This window comes from Nansenia antarctica (genome assembly GCF_963989245.1).
Source record: "Nansenia antarctica genome assembly, chromosome: 1".
Lineage (NCBI taxonomy): Eukaryota > Metazoa > Chordata > Actinopteri > Argentiniformes > Microstomatidae > Nansenia > Nansenia antarctica.
Genome location: NC_137674.1, coordinates 18,762,963 through 18,780,455, shown reverse-complemented (window position 1 = coordinate 18,780,455; position 17,493 = coordinate 18,762,963). Strand labels below are relative to the sequence as shown.

Below are 17,493 nucleotides of genomic sequence, written 5' to 3'. Positions count from 1 at the left end.
CGTCCCAAGGAGAGTGGGGCCAGGTGTTCTAGGGGTGCTAGGGGTGAGAGCCACGCCTCTCTTTACCATGTTCTCCAAATCAGCTGATTTTTTCTGTGTTTTATAGATGATGTGGTATGAGGCCTATGAACGGTTTGCCCCTTGTGGTGAACCCTTTGTAATTGCTCTCAGGAAGTCCTCTCTTTGTGGCAGACTTAGATAATGATATGCCTACCTCCTGGAGACTGTTCTTCACTTGGCTGGATGTTTTTACCATGTAAAAGATCCTGCGATCATCCACCACTGTTATCTTCTGTGGACGTCCAGGCCTTTTTGTGGTGCCGAGCTCACCAGTGCGTTCTTTTTTTCTAAGAATGTACCAAACTGTTGATTTGGCCACTCCTATTGTTCCTGCTATCTCCCTCTATTTTTTTTAGCTAGTTAGTTTTTGCAGCCTAAGGATGGCCTGTTTCACTTGCACTGAGAGCTCCTTTGACGGCATGTTGTGCCTTCACAGCAACAGCTTCCAAATGCAAATGCCACACTTGGAATCAACTCAGATCTACTTAATTAATAATTTAAAAAACAAACAATAAAGGAATAGCCCACAGCTGTCCTTGAAACAGCTTTTGAGTTGATTGTTCAATTACTTTTGGTCCCTTGAAAAAGAGGGGGCTACAAGAGCTATAATTCCTAAACCCTTCCTCCAATTTGGATGTGAATACCCTCAAATTAAGAGAGAGGTTGCACTTTAAGACCATATATATATATATATATATATATATATATATATATATATATATATATATGTGTGTGTGTGTGTATATATATATACAACTGTAATGTTTGGTAAACAGCTAAAATAACACAACTGGGTCATTTTTTTTATACGGTGCCATTTGGACTTCATAACTTGTGAAAAATAAATTGTTGATTTATCTATATTTTAATGTTCTATTATATAAAGGACATATCTAGCTTTCTGAAAAACATAGTGGTCGAGCTCAGGCACCTACATTTTATTTTATTTAGAATACCCTCTGTAGTTGAATAGGGCGAGTGTCTCCAGAACAGAGTGGACACATAACAGGGTGGACACTAACAGGGTGGACATTTTGAGTTAAAGTTAGCCTTTAGCCTGCCTGTGTTAGCATAATGCCTAGAATGACCATGAATACTTGATGAGGAATCTAATGTGCACTAAATACTTTTTTTGAAATTATTCAATTTGATTGATCTCCTCAATATTTAGGCATAACAGGGTGGACACGTTATGGTCAACCACATTAAACTCACTGGATAAAAACATAAAAATCAGATGGTAAAAGAGGTAGAAAATCACACAGCTTACCACATTTGAAATCCCCTCCACTGATGTGATGTCACCTCATGAGAGTGATGTGATTGAGAAATATGGTTTTCTTTTAAAAGGGACATTAACACAAGCAATATTGTAAGCAAAACCTTTAAAAAAAAAATGCAAAAAAAAAAAAAGGATAAAAACTATATTTGATTTCAATAGATATTGATCAGGAAAATGAAATAATAATAACATATTTGGAAATGTATATGTTTTTAATAGTTATTTTTTGGATTGAAGTTGAATGAACAACACTGGGGACATCCCAAATCCCATGCAAAATCCAATGTACATCTTTAACCAAAGCTTTTAAAATGTAGAAGACAACAACTTAGAAGCCCATATCATTGTATTCATAATAAATAACAATTGACTATACATGAAAAACCTAATGGAATTAGTATTTGTCCAAATTTAGACAAAATACAACATGATTTAGTACTGGGGACGGAAAAGGCACCAAATGACCCAACTCATACAATTCAGTGAAGCGTCCAACTTGTCATGTGGCCGTGAATGACCTTTATGTAATAACTTTGTAACTTGTTCCCACCCTTTCTGCTTTCTGTTTTCACCTGAGGACACCATACAAGGCAAGGATCGGGCTCTGACTGTGGTCAAGACCTGGTAGCAAGGAAGCAGAATATGGCTGCACCTAAAACTAGAAATGTCATACATGTACTCATGAGAGTCAGTGGATTTTTAAAGAATAGCAGTAATCGAAAGAGCATAGTTACGTCTCTGAAACCTGCTCAGCATCAGAGGCGAGCTCTCTCCAGCATCGGCGATAGAAACACACACTTGAGCTCATATCTTGCTGACCGATCATACAAAGAGTTGTACGAATTGTCAGTGCAAGACCCAGAAACGTTTTGGGGATCAATAGCTGAAGAGAGGCTGACATGGAGTAAACCATTTGATCGAGTGAGCGATTGCGATATTACAAGCGGAAGAATCAACTGGTTTCTGGGGGGACAACTGAACGTTTCTGGTAAGAGTTACCAACCACATACAGTAGGCTATTATCATTAATGTATGCACAGTGCACACCCCATTGTATAACTGTATAATGCCTCCTGCATAGAGACCCGAAGTGCGTGGATTCTTTTTTCTTTTTTGTTTACCATTAAGTTGACTTTTACTTTGTTTTTGTGTGTACAGTAGGGGAAACCGGGGACACATGTAACATGTGATTTATCAACTCTGTGATCCATCATTTAATGCAAAATCAACCATTCCTGTGTTTTTTTGTGAGGGCTTGCAATTGTAATCAATCCACTTTTACACCATAAAGGCCCAATCAAAGAATTTACAATTTTACATTGCAAAAAAAAACAGTCTCCCCTAGATCTGGGTCAGGTTATCATAGGGTTACCAACTGTAGTATATGTACTTGCATTTATACATTTTAAAGATGGCCAATTCTGCCTATTGGGCAATAAACAACTTCCTACATTTGGTTGGCAGTGAACTGTCTGGATGTACATGTTGCCAAACATCCTGACAGGGTTGCACTCATCTGGGAGAGGGATGAACCTGGGACAGAGGTGAAGATCACATATAGGTAAGTGATACATTATTAGCATGGCATTCAATTTATTTCGAGACGACATTAAATCATAAAGTAGAGGTAGGGAAGTGGTGTACTTTTCAAAAGAATGTGTTGTTAGTGGGCTGTTACAAGATCTCCAAATCTCCGTTATACAGTTGCTTTCTGTAAACAGGAAGCGGTGGGCTATTCTTAACATTCATCAAACAACATCCTAACGAAAGCTAGGATACAGTAGCTTGCATGCCCTGGTGTTTCAAGTAACAAAGAGAGCCCAAAGACCATACCCTCACAACAAAAGACTCACATAAAATGAACCACAAAAGATGAACCCCTTCAATTCACGTATTACAGTAGACCTACTCATAATAACTCACATCCTGAACTCTGTTCCGATCTGAAAGTCATTCATTCTGTCATTCTGAAACTGTCCAACAGGGAGCTTCTTGAAACAACATGCCGCCTAGCCAACACCTTGAAGAGACATGGGGTCCAAAAAGGGGATCGGGTGGCCATCTACATGCCCGTCTCGCCCCTGGGGGTAGCTGCCATGCTTGCGTGTGCCCGTATTGGTGCCGTGCACACAGTGGTGTTTGCCGGGTTCAGCTCAGAAGCCCTGGCAGGGAGGATCCAGGATGGTAAGTCATCCTGGGCCACATACTCTCTGTGACAGCAGCTCTGTGGCTCATATGTGACAGACTCTCTGTGGCTCATATGTGACAGACTCTCTGTGGCTCATATGTGACAGACTCTCTGTGGCTCATATGTGACAGACGCTCTGTGGCTCATATGTGACAGACTCTCTGTGGCTCATATGTGACAGACTCTCTGTGGCTCATATGTGACAGACGCTCTGTGGCTCATATGTGACAGACGCTCTGTGGCTCATATGTGACAGCAGCTCTGTGGCTCATATGTGACAGCAGCTCTATGGCTCATATGTGACAGACGCTCTGTGGCTCATATGTGACAGCAGCTCTGTGGCTCATATGTGACAGACGCTCTATGGCTCATATGTGACAGCAGCTCTGTGGCTCATATGTGACAGCAGCTCTGTGGCTCATATGTGACAGCAGCTGGTGAAACCGGGAACAAGTCTACAGCAGATTTAATGTTCAGACTTTTATTCAGAAAAATTTAAACACTTTTCAGCGTTGTTGAAAATCAATGACACACCCGCTAGTCAACTAACACAGCTTGTTTTGTGAGCCTGCTAACAATGTAAAGTAGTGTTCTAGTTAGCTAGGTAGTAGAGGGGATTGGTGTTTTGGCTTGACTAATGTTTACATTTATTTACATTTTTCAGAATAAAAGTCTGAACATTTTGATTGGTCGGCGACTTGTTGCACCAGCTGCTGTCACATATGTGACAGGGTTTCATTAAAAGGTCCGCATCTCGGCAATTGTCAAAGCTCGCAATCGAGCCAAACAAGTCTTGTTGTGAAAAAAATTGTTTTCCGGTTTTTGGCATAGGACGACAAACGAAGCGATGAAGAACCCACTCGATATCATATCCAACAGTTTTACATTCACTAAATACCTACATTTAGTTAGCAAAGTCGGGTGGGGGGTATTATTCGTATTAGTGTGGCAGTGTGTGTAGCCACGCCCACTCCAGCTGTATTTAAGTAGCCATGTCCATGTGCGTCTGGACCTGTTGACAAATTTACAAGATGGATGCGGGATGCTCTAGCTAACACCTATAAACAGAATTTCTGAAGCCGGTAGAAATATCGACAGTGGGCAATTAATGAACTCCTTCATATTGGACTATACATAATGGGAACTCCGAACGGGAACTCCGAACTCCGAATCTGACGATGACGAAGAAGACAGCAGAATTTCAGACATTGATCTCCACTTCACTTTCATGGGACAGTCGTCTGCAGACAGACTTTCTGCTGTGTTCTTGGGTAAGTTTTAGTGAGTTACATGTGTTGTATACTAGGATTTTGTGTTGTTTACATAGGATAGCCAAACAGTTATTTGTTGTTTTGTGAGTAAGGTAGATAGCCCCGTTGTTAGCATCAGTTATCAGACCACTGAAACTGCTCACCACAATTATGCCACCCCTCTCCAAAACTAATGAGATGGTGGGAGGAAGAAATACGTTGTCAAAGATAAAACATAATGAATAAATACATTTGTTGCAGACCTACTAAACATGCAACATACTGTACAGTATGTTTCATGCACCATTTAAGTGTGTGTGTGTGTGTGTGTGTGTGTGTGTGTGTGTGTGTGTGTGTGTGTGTACCAGCTAGCCAAACAAGTGTTAGCTTGTTAGCTAGCTAGCTAGCTTTGTTAGAGATATAATAGATTATAGAAAAAGTAAATGCTTTTGTAATGAACGGTAATGTTATGTGGAATCAAAAATAATGATTAATTCTATCTAATGTAGATTTGCTGTAGAATAATACTGTGAATTGAAGTGATTTCACTAGCCTACTTCAGTACAAGTACAGTACACTGAGTCTATGGAAAACCTACACTAGCAGTGTGTCCACACCTCTGACCTGAAATGTGTGTTACAGAATGAGGAGGTGAGAGGTTCTGAGAGATGACACCTTGATGAGAGTCACCAGCACTTCAGGTATTTGTCAATGTCATTGTATAAGAAATTCTATTTTATGAAGATAGTAGTAGGCTATTTCGTAAAAGTGGTGTTGGTAACAGTGGGCAATCATTTTAAATGTAGTCTTCTTTTTTAATTACAGCTTTGATGCCCAGATGGGATGGGAAGGAACTACGCCGAAGTCCCACTAGATGCTTTATGGACTATAATGATAAATGCATGTGCACACGGACAACATTATTATTTTTTACCATTCTATTATTGTATTGCTCAATTGTATCTTGCCAAATGTTTTCCATTGCCATGAATTTGACTCTCTTGTACTTGTAATGGGATGTTATAAACTTTTGGCACTCATGGCAATAAAAAATAATGAATCTTGAATTATTATTATTATTATTATTATTATTATTATTATTATTTAGCTATTTATGTGTCAGCCCTGCAATTTTGGTTAGCTGACAACCCCACTGACAGATGACAGGTAGGTAATGACAGGTAGTGTAATGGGGAAGTGGTTGTCTTGAGGGTGTGGTTGTCTTGAGGGAGTGATTAGTGTGGAGTTAACCAGCTATTGTTCCCACCCATTACCTCTGTGAAAAACGTCTCTTAAGTTTTGAGGCTGGATATCTCAGTACAGTGGTTCAGGGGGTATCAACATTCAAATATCCATGACTTCTTCAACTTGTTTCAGATTTCAATGTATGACACATCATTTTAAAGCTTACAATCTACCCTTTCATAATCTGGAACCATGCCCTGTTACATATATGGATCCATTTGACTGTGTTTCTTCTTCAGATTCGTAGCCCTTATTGACAGTAGCATTGGGTCAAATCATATCAGCAAACACTGTACAAGCATAACGGTTGTGTCAGCCTGTAGTTTTTAGAGTTATTAACCTTAATGCTTTGTGCATGTCACAAGATCTCATGGCTCTGTTGATAACCCAATAATGCAAGGGCACTACTTGTTTTGTATACATTTCTGCTGCCACCAAACCAAAAACATGACATTTGATCGGTTGACTGCACAAGGGTAAACATGGGCATTTCAGTTGTGCCTGCAGCCATTGAAGCTAAAAAGAGTGATTTTATGGGCTGTTATCTGTAATTATACAAAGCTGAAATAATGCCCTAAGCCTTTTTAGTTCTGATTAAAGGCACAGGATAACTGGATAACAGGATAATAGTTGAACAGGTTATAGCCCCAGATGGTTATGACCCCTTAACGGTTCATACTGAATGTCTGCCAAGGTTTCAGCTAGAACAAGGCGTATACTCAACGTGCATTTTCAAGTGAGTTATTTTATACAGTGTAAATTCCTGTGCTGAACTTGTGAACTTGTATTTCCCTTTATGGTGTAATACAACAGACAGTAACTGCCAGTTTCCCCCTTTTTTTTCTTTTTTTTTCGTAATACTGGAACTACTCAAGTGTTTGCTACTGTTTTAGACCCGATAAGGGTTTGTTTGATTTGAAGCTGCAGGTTGTGATAATGCAGAAGCCAAGCACATTAAGACAGATCAAATGGCTGCATATAAAAAAGATAGTGTCAAGTCAAGTCAACTTTATTTATGTTGCACATTTACATGCAGCAGCAGCTGAACCAAAGTTCTTCACAGGCAGGGCTAAATAAAATGCAACACAATACAAGATATGATAACAATTAAAAGGAGAGAAGATAAAAGGACTAAAACAATAAAACAATAAAAGCCAGGGACCTAACAATGGCTAAGTGGGGGGGAAGGCCAGGGAGAACAGGTGGGTTTTTAGGAGGGATTTAAAAACCTCCAGGGTCTGAGTGGCACCACCAGCAGTAGCTGATCTGCTGACCTGAGAGATCTGGAGGGGGTGTGGCAGTGCAGAAGCTCAGAGAGGTAGAGAGGGACCATTCCATTGAGTGCTTTAAAAACGGTGAAGGATAATTTAAAATCGATGCGGAAACGCACAGGCAGCCAGTGGAGCGAGGACAGAACTGGGCTGATGTGCTCGTACTTCTTAGTCCTCGTAAGGAGGCGCGCAGCCACGTTTTGGACAGTTGTATAGGCGGCGGAGCAGGGACTGGTCAATCCCCGCGTAAAGTGCATTACAAGAATCGAGGCGAGTGGTGACAAAGGCGTGTATCACCGTCTCCAGGTTCTTCTGGGAGAGCTAGGCCTTTGTCTTGGCCAGGAGTCTAAGGTGGTAAAAGTAAGCAATTTAACATGAGAGGAAGGGGGTTGTGGAGACATTTACCACACTGGTACAGGGTTGTGGCACGAGGCGAAGCCTGTGCAGTGGTAAATGTCTCCACAACCCCCGCCCTCGAATGGTAAATTGCTTTTCTACAACAGCCACCACATAATATAAAAAATAAATACGCAGTTGTAACATTAAATTCATTTATTTACAATCATTAACCGTTTCAGAATACATAGAATCAGAATCAGAATCAGAATCAGAAGACTTTATTGCCATGACATGTAAACATGTTAGGAATTTAGTTTGGGACAGTGGAGCACGGTTTACAGCAGGACAGGTGCAAGACAGGACAAGACAGTGCAAACCAACATCATAGAGTGATGTCATAAACTATAAACATAAACATCAAGAGTCATAAACTAACCCTAAGTGCAAAGATCAAGTGTTCAAGTGTTCATGTCCAGACAGTCCAAAGCTCTCTGGGTGGGGGTGGAGGGAGGGTAGATAGATTGGGGTCAGGTCAGGTGGGGGGGGCGGGGGCAGCAGCATTTAGGGCGGGGGGGGGCAGCAGCATTTAGGAGCCGGATGGCTGTGGGGAAAAAGCTGTGTGCGTGTCGGGCCTTCACAGTTTTTAGAGACTGAGGGGAGCGGGCGAAGAGACCGTGTCCTGGGTGTGCTTATATCCTTCCACCACAGAATATAATTAAGATACACACATTAATCTGCTGCGGTAGTAAACACAGCGCAGTAGAATGACGTCACAGGCGGTCAGATTTGGGCCCTAGTCTGGAACGCACGTCGAACGTTCGAACGATTAGCAAACGATTAGCAAGAGCGTTCGAACGATTAGGCCGTTGATGGCCCTGCCAGGATTTGGCAGCGCCACTGTAGAAGGCCCGCCGTTGTCGACTCTCCTCTAGGTCATGAGTCAGTCTTTTGGTTTTGTCTAAACATACACCTACCTTGTCATAGATCCATTGCCCATCGACCAAAATAACAGATGGTTTCAGACTGCACCATGGAACAAATGAGAAAAACCCACATCCGGTCTCTGAAATAGTTAGTTATGCTTTCCAGGTTCAGAAGGGTTCCTTTTTCTGGACGCCCAACAATATTATGTCATATTCTCAGATCTCTCAGATTGTTGTTGTGTTCCCGTCTCCCTTCAGCTCAGTGTAAAGCTGTGGTCACGTGTAACCAAGGAGTGCGGGGAGGCCGGCTGATAGACCTAAAGCCTACGGTGGACATTGCAGTGAAGAGTTGCCCCTCCGTCCAACATGTGTTTGTGGCCCATAGGACCGACAACCCGACTCCCATGGGCCAACTGGACGTCCCACTGGAGGAGGTAATCCTGAGGTCCGCTGAGCGCCTCCGAGGGCAGTGACGATCCTAGAAGGGATCGGCACCTTTCTCGATCGGTTAGGAGCTTGATCAATTCCGTCCTCTCCTCTGTCCTCCACTCGCTTCTCTATGAAGATATAGGTTCCTCCTCTTAGATGTTCTCCTCCGATGCTTTTGAGAAGGACGCGAGTATATAAACCCCTCAAAAAAAGTTCGGAAACGTTTTTTTTTTTTTCATTATTCCTCCCCTTTAATAATACCAATTGGTATTGTATTTTATATCGTTGGAAAGCCTGATTAGTCACCGTTACAACGAGGTATAACTTGTAAGGATGCATTCGTGGAATGAGCAACACAGCTAAACGTGTGGGTAGCGGCCCAAAAATATTTGCCAAAATCCCCTATATTCTTCTGTTGGTATTCACTCTCGTTTTGAGTTGTTTGGTGGATTGGATGATTGCACTCTCCCACAGTAATAAGGAAAAAACAACACATATTGGCCATTTTTACACTTTATTAATTTTACATTGTCAGGGACCTCAGTAGTGTGTGGAAGATCCATACGCAGTCACAACAGCTTGGCACCTCCTCCTCATGATGGTCACCAGCCTGGTCACACACTGCTGTGGAACAGCATCCCATTCCTCAACTAGGATTTGCCGCAAGTCAGCCAACATGGTTGCGTTTACGTCACTCTGGCACGTACAGCACGCCCAAGCTGATCCCACAAGTGTTCAATTGGGTTGAGGTCTGGACTCACGGCAGGCCATTCCACCCTCTCCACTCCCAAATACTGGAGGTGCTCTGTGATGATCCTGGCTCTGTGGGGGTGAGCGTTGTCATCATGGAGGATGGAGTTAGGTCCCAGATTCTGGAGATATGGGATCGCCACTGGCCCCAGAATATCATTCCTGTCAATTAGGTGCCATTCAGGTGCCAGTCACACACCTGTGACTGACATACACCTGCCAGCACTTGAATCTCAAAACGAGAGTGAATATCAACAGAAGAATATTGCAGGGGATATTGGCAAATTCTTTTGGGCCGCTACCCACACGTTTAGCTGTGTTACTCATTCCATGAATGTATGATCCTTACAAGTTGTACCTCATTGTAAAGGTGACTAATCAGGTTTTTCAACGATATAAAATACAATACCAATTGGTATTATTAAAGGGGAGGAAGAATCGACTGAAATAACGTTTCCAAACTTTTTTGGAGGAGTTTATATATAAACGTACTGGAAGCATGATGACCTAGCACACCTTTAACATGCTATCCTACCTCATATAGGTTATTAAATATAGGGTATTACATATAAAGTATTACATATAAAGTATTACATATAGGGTATTACAGAGCATGTACTGTATTCTTTTCTGTAACTTTTTATTTATGAACATTTTCACTTTATGTATAAGAAACTCTCAAACAGATAGAGCTTCCTTACAAACATAACACAATAGTATGAAAAGAAAAAAGAAACACAAAGCAAAAGTGAGGTCGTGGGATGGTGAAATTAAATCAATCTAGAGTTCATCCGATCTAACTTACACTGTTACATGTTGTACATTTTTTTTTACTGTATTCTAAAATATCAAGATGCCCAAGATCCATACAGAATCACCTGTGTCTTTATATTAGTCTCCAACTATTCTTGCTTCTCTCTCTCTCTCTCTCTCTCTCTCTCTCTCTCTCTCTCTCTCTCTCTCTCTCTCTCTCTCTCTCTCTCTCTCTCTCTCTCCCTCTCTCCCTCCCTCCCCCCTACCTCCCTCTCTCACCTGTCTCAGGCCATGGCCAGGGAGGCTCCAGAGTGTGCTCCAGAGCCTATGGGTAGTGAGGAGATGCTCTTCATGCTCTACACGTCTGGCAGCACAGGCAAGCCCAAGGGCATCGTCCACACTCAGGCTGGCTACCTGCTCTACGCTGCACTCACTCATCAGGTTTGTCCTGTAGGCTTAGGGCCAATCCCAATTCCCTTTTCTACCCCTATGGCTCGTTTTCGAGTGTCACTCGATTTGAAGGCAAGGCCTTCGAATACGTCACAAGCCCTACCCCTTGAAATCTAAGCCCTATGAATTGGGACAGCCCTTCACGGCGCCTACGTCATCAACAGTGGTTTAGACGCGGTACGGGTGACGCGTTGTGTTGCCGGCGAATTCTCTCTCCTGTGACCGGAGGAGATAGCAAAGATGGCGGCCGTTAGCATTACAAACACTATGATAACATCCTCCGTAGTATCTAGTCTATCTCAGTCACAGACATGTTCAACAACAAGGAAGGGATACAACTAATAAACATGTTAACTCACTATTCACCTTGTTATACAACAACTACTACTACAAGTGTCTATGACTACTGTTAATGTTAAATCCGTGTGGAGCTAATGCTATCGCGTCTCCACAGGCTAAAGTACAACACTGATATCCTTAACTTATGTCCTAAACACACTACTGTCATAACGTACCTTCTCCTTGACATGGACATAAACACCTGCTACCTTCTTTGAAAGAAATCGCGATTTATTCAGTGAAAACTAGTACATGATAGCACAACAGAACATAGCATAGCATTCGCGAACACTATGCTAACAACACTATGATAACATCCTCCGTAGTATCTAGGATAAACGGGTTATTTTGATAAACTGGACACATTTTGTGAATATATATGGTTACTTTCTCGCCTGAAAACATATAAAAACGTCATAAAATGACATATTAACACTTGTAGAGCCAAATTACAAATTGTCGCCAATGGCGGCCAAAATTGAGGATTTTATATTTGTAGATGATTCGCAATGCATCCTGGTATCAAGGGGTAGCGTACCTCTAGCCCTTCGAAGCTAGTCTGGTCCTGAAATCCCTCGAAACGAAGTAATAGTTAGCCCTCCCCCTTACCCCTAGCCCTCGATGAAATATGAATTGAGACAGCCCTCGCCCTAAACGTGAACGCGCAAATCGAGCCATAGGGGTGAAAACGAAGGGCTAGGGGTGAATTGGGATTGGGCCTTAAGGCCCAATCCCAATTCACCCCTACGGCTTTGTTTTCACCCCTATGGCTTCGTTTTGCGCGTTCACGTTTAGGGTAGGAGTGTCCCAATTCATATTTCATCGAGGGCTAGGGGGAAGGGGGAGGGCTATCAACGGCTTCGTTTGGAGAAATTTCAGGACCAGACTAGCTTCGGAGCCATATGGCTTTGTCCCCGGATGCATTGCGAGTCATCTACAGAAATGGTATTTCGCTCTATTCAATGCGGAAGACAGCCACAAATGTAATTTACTTTCTCTGTAATTACTTATTAATAAAGATTAGAAAAATTATGATAACCATCTTATTATCTTAGTTTAATGTCATTTCAATGCATTATAGAACTTTTTTTTGTAAAGAGCAGAACAAAAAAGTCGCTATTATGCCGATGTGCAGAGTAACAGAGTTGGGAATGTATGTTTAGCTGTGGTGAATGTAGATGAGTTTCGCCGTGCTTTGAGCAGCCCTGGTTGTTGTTGGAGCCCCCCTTTGGAGTTTGGGTGTACTGCAGGTCTGCACGTTCTTTGTCCTTCTCTTGTTGCCGTACTTGCGGTGGTGCGTCAGAACATGGCCGCCACCTCAATGGGTATGTGCGCTATGTAAAATGCTCCTCGTGTTTTGTTGTTTGTATGAAGAATCTTGTAATGTAGGGTGAAGGTGTTGGTGTAGTACTGTGCTGTTTGTTTTTACATGTATTGTGATGATGTGATGTATTGTGATGATGTGAAACAGAACATTTATTGTATGTTGTTTTGAACATGCAGATTCACAAGCAGACCAGAGAAGAATTGTGTTCTATATGTCTTCTCTGCAGGTATGTCGCTCCACATGTTGTTTGTAATTGTTATTTGTAATGTTTGAGGGAAGTTTGTGTTCTTTCTGTGAACAAATTGTCCTGATGTGAAATGTACATAGACGGTGGTGGTAGAACATGGCCGCCACCTCAATGGATTCACAAGCAGACCAGAGAAGAATTGTGTTCTATATGTCTTCTCTGCAGGTCAAATAAACGAATTAAATGAAAGAAGTTTGGCTGTTTGACCATCGTTACACTGGTGCCGTGACACGTCGATCTCAAGATCAGCTGAACGCCGATCTCCGTGGATGCTGCGTGGATGCCAGGTCTTAGTGTGATAGATCAAGTGTGGTCAGAGTATTATAGTAAATGGTCATTCAGTCTGAGGTCTGTGATTATATCAGTTTAAAAAGTGCTTTGATTGTTTTGGTTTTTATGTCCTGCTGTAACTTTATATATTTTTTTAAACATTATTATTATTATTATTTTTTTCATTCAGTAATATTACACAACGCAAGTCTGTACCACTATGGCTCAGAGGCCAGGTTTTAATGATGAGATTTTTGCCAGTCCAGTGTTGCCTATGGGGAGGGGTGCATGGGGGGCATGTCAGAGCAGAGCAGACAGTGCTGTCATAGACATTGACAGTGCTGTCAATAGTAGGGAGGTGGGGTGTTCCCAGTTGTTTACTGACAGTGGTAGAGGCACAGGGTCAGGTCAGGACCCAGGTTGTGCTGCTGTCGGACAGTTTACAGGGGAGGCTCCTCCCACATCCACACCCAGTGTTAATGACACTGAAGCTCTTCATCACCTTTCAGACATGATGGGTCAGCTAGGTGCTCAGATTGGCGAGTCCATTGTAACCAAGTTAATTTCAGCTGGTGTAGTTCACTCAAGTAGTATGAGCAGTGCACACCTCAACTGCACATCGCCTCCAGATCCTGTAACTGATCCTAATGTTGTTAGACAGGAGGTTCCGTGCGTTACTGTGAATGTAACATCAGACAGGGAACCACCAATGTTCCGAGGTGATAGTTCTGATAAGTGTTCAGTCCAGGACTGGATTGACATGTCTAAAGCTTATCTGAGAAAGCAGAAATGTCCAATGCATGAACAGGCTGAGGAGATACTGGCAAGGCTGATGGGTAAGGCAAAGGATGTTGTGAGGGTTGGTTTGCGAAGCGATCAGACACTTGATGTGAAGCAGAACCCTGATCTCATCTATGATATCCTTCTCAAGTACTTCAGTGATGTGTCATCATGCCTCCCGTTGTCAGATTTCTATGCCACTCTACCCAGACCCAATGAGAACCCTGTAGACTACTGGTTGAGGATCAACAAAGCAGCTGATGTAGCTGGTGAGGGCCTTCGCAGACAAGGTAGGAGGATGGAGAACGTGGGTGAAGAGGTAGCACGGATGTTTGTCAGGCATTGCCCGGACTCTGGACTATCCCGTATTCTGGAATGCAAGGCTATTGAGGAGTGGAGCTCACGAGACATACAGTTGAAGATTGATAATTATCAGAGAGAGCTGAGAGCCTCTGGCAGGACCGGTAGTTCTGTGCCATTGAAGAGCCATGCCACCGCCCTCCACACTGTGCAGTCTCATCCAGAGCCTTCGATTCAGTCTGTGTCTGAGCAGTGTTCCACCCAGTACCCCCCTGCTCCTGCCCATAGTCCAGTGTACCACACACAGTGTCCGCCTTCTACCCTCATTCCTTCCCAGGGCCATGCTTTAGGCCAGCTTCCGTACCACTCCTCCGCGACTGCTGTGGCCCAGAACACTCAGCAATCTGAAGACAGGATTCTTGCTCGCATTATGGAGAGGCTGGAGCAGATGATGGGGAAAGTGCAGCAGCGTGACAGTGCTCCTCGTGGCGGAAGATACCAGGGTGGCGCCCGTGAGAAGGCCTGCCGAGTCTGTGATGACAGTAGACACACTACCATCTCACACTGCATGTCAGAGAGGCTGTGCTTTGTCTGTTTAGCCCCAGGTCACACAAAAGTTGAGTGTCCCACCAGGTCGTCCCGAGCACCTCAGCCTCAGGGAAACTAGGTGGCCTGTATTCAGAGGGAGAAAGTATAGGTCGCCAAGTAAACTCCCATTGTGAGGACGAATCTAGTGCTGAGACAGTGTATATAGCTCTCAAAAGCTCAAGTGATAACTCTGAAGATATTGTTTATCAGAATACGCATACAATTAGTGGTAGTGACAGCCTTTTCTACACACCTGTGACAGTTGGTAATACAGTGACTCTAAATGCTATGCTAGACAGTGGGTCTATGGCTTGTACAATGAGTAAGACGGCAGAGGGAAAGCTTAGAGAGGTTGGAGTTGCTACAGAGCATAACCAGTTCAGTTCAAATGTGGTGCTTGTTGGCTGTGGTGGTCGCCGTGTCAAGCCTGAGTCAGCTTTCAACGTGGAAATGGAGGTGTATGGCTGTAGGATTATGGTTCCCACTCTGGTAGTTGAAGGCCAGCATGATGAGTTGATACTAGGCACCAATGTTATTAAATATATCCTCCGGCAGTATAAGCAATGTGATGGCTACTGGAAGGCTGTGTCTACGCCCTGTCCTGCTGGCGATCCAGAATCTGAACAGTTTCTCTCGATGCTCGCTGGTCTGAACCGTTGGCGAGGTGACGTCATACCTGACAAGATAGGCACAGTCAGGTGCAACTCAGCCGTGTGTCTTGAGCCTGGTCGGGAGTACCTGATGTGGGGCAAGCTACCCAAGTCCACTATTGTGTCTCCTGGTAGCGCTGTGATGACAGAGCCCACATCGTGTCGCTCAGCTCCAAGAGGGGTTCTGGTGGCCAGAGTTGTTACTCCTTTGTGGGGAGACGGATGGGTTCCATTGAAGCTGATCAACTCGTCCGACAGGCCCGTCTTGGTAAGACGCAATGCTAAATTGGCCGACGTCTTCTCCTGCATTGCGCTCGAGGACATGGATGAGACCGGACCTGCTGAGGTCCCACTACTCAGTTGCTGTCAAGTAACCCCGTCCAGTGAAAATGCGGCCCGCACTGTTGATGAGGAACTGAAGTACATGGGATTGAGTGGGCTCGACATACACTCCTGTGACGTGTCTGAACAGTGTAGAAGCAAGATGGCTGACCTGGTTGTGCGCTACAAGGACATCTTCTCACGCCATCACCTGGATTGTGGAGAGGCAAAGGGCTTCATACATCGCATTCACCTCTCAGATCACAGGCCATTCCGGCTCCCATTCAGACGAGTGCCCCCCAGTCAGTATCAGAAGTTGCGCCAAGTACTGAGTGAGATGGAGGAGAAAGATATAATCAGGAAGTCAACCAGTGAATATGCATCTCCGTTGGTTCTTGTATGGAAAAAGAACGGAGATCTCCGTATCTGTACAGACTTTCGCTGGCTGAACAAGAGGACCCTGAAGGATGCTCACCCTCTCCCTCACCAGGCCGACTGCTTAGCTGCACTTGGAGGTAACTCCTTGTTTAGTACTATGGATCTAACCTCAGGGTTTTATAACATGCCACTACACGAGGATGACAGAAAGTACTCTGCCTTTACAACACCTATGGGCTTGTATGAGTATAATCGCCTCCCGCAGGGCCTCTGTAATAGTCCTGGGAGCTTCATGCGTATGATGACTAGCATTTTCGGAGACCAGAACTATCTGAGCTTACTGGTTTATCTGGATGATTTATTGGTGTACGCCCCTGATGAGAGGACAGCTCTGGAACGCTTGGAGATGGTGTTCAGTAGACTGCGTGGTCATAACCTGAAATTGGCCCCCAAGAAGTGTTTTTTTCTCCGGAAATCCGTCAAATTCCTCGGCCACATAATTAATGACAACGGTGTGTTGACTGATCCCAGCAAAGTTGAGAGCATCGCAAAGATGACAAGTGCTGACCTGATGGAAGCGGACGGTGTAACCCCCTCACAGAAACGAATCAGATCTTTCTTGGGGATGATCAATTATTACCAGCACTTTGTGCCTAGCTTCTCCGCTATTGCAAAGCCTCTCTTCTCTCTGTTGACGGGCCAGAAGAGAAAAGGGAAGGTGAAACAGTCCAAACAAAGGTCACAAAGCAGGAAGTTGAAGGTTACTGACTGGACCCCCGAAACGGAGCAGGCTTTCCAGAAGCTGAAAACGGCGCTGGTTGAGACGGCTGTCCTGGCTCACCCTGATTTCAGCCGTCCCTTCATGCTGTCAACGGACGCGTCCCTTGATGGCATCGGTGCTGTCCTGTCGCAGATCCAAGAGGGTGAAGACCGAGCGAGGCCAATCGCATTCGCCAGCAAGTCCCTCTCTCAGTCTCAGAGAAACTACCCAGCCCATCGGTTGGAATTCCTAGCCTTGAAGTGGAGTGTCTGTGACAAGTTTAGCCATTGGTTGAAGGGGCATGATTTCACTGTTTGGACGGACAATAATCCATTGACTCATATCATGACGAAGCCCAAGCTGGACTGCTGCGAGCAACGATGGGTGGCTAAGTTAGCGAGCTATAACTTCGACATCAAGTACGTGCCAGGCCCACAGAATGTTGTCGCTGATGCCTTGAGTCGTGTGCCTTTCGTCAAGCAGAGAGTCAGTCACAGATTACTTGAAGAGCCCTACAAGAATCTCCTCTCCGAAGTCCAGGATGTGTCGAGTGCTTCTGTACAGGACGCCTTCCGGTCGTCCAATGATAGTGG

The 17,493-nt window shown here is 44.0% G+C and overlaps 1 protein-coding gene across 1 annotated transcript in view; it reads left to right on the top strand.

Annotated features, from left to right (window-relative positions):
* Window positions 1–2,023: 2,023 nt before the first annotated feature.
* The window catches only part of acss1 (acyl-CoA synthetase short chain family member 1), a gene marked incomplete at both ends in the record, with an annotated part of 33,504 nt that continues 18,034 nt past the window's right edge, over window positions 2,024–17,493 (top strand). The window contains 5 exons of the mRNA XM_080536209.1: window positions 2,024–2,330; window positions 2,807–2,903; window positions 3,327–3,526; window positions 8,817–8,992; window positions 10,779–10,931. Coding sequence (XP_080392335.1) covers window positions 2,024–2,330; window positions 2,807–2,903; window positions 3,327–3,526; window positions 8,817–8,992; window positions 10,779–10,931 — 933 coding nt within the window. The remainder of the gene's footprint in view (window positions 2,331–2,806; window positions 2,904–3,326; window positions 3,527–8,816; window positions 8,993–10,778; window positions 10,932–17,493) is intronic.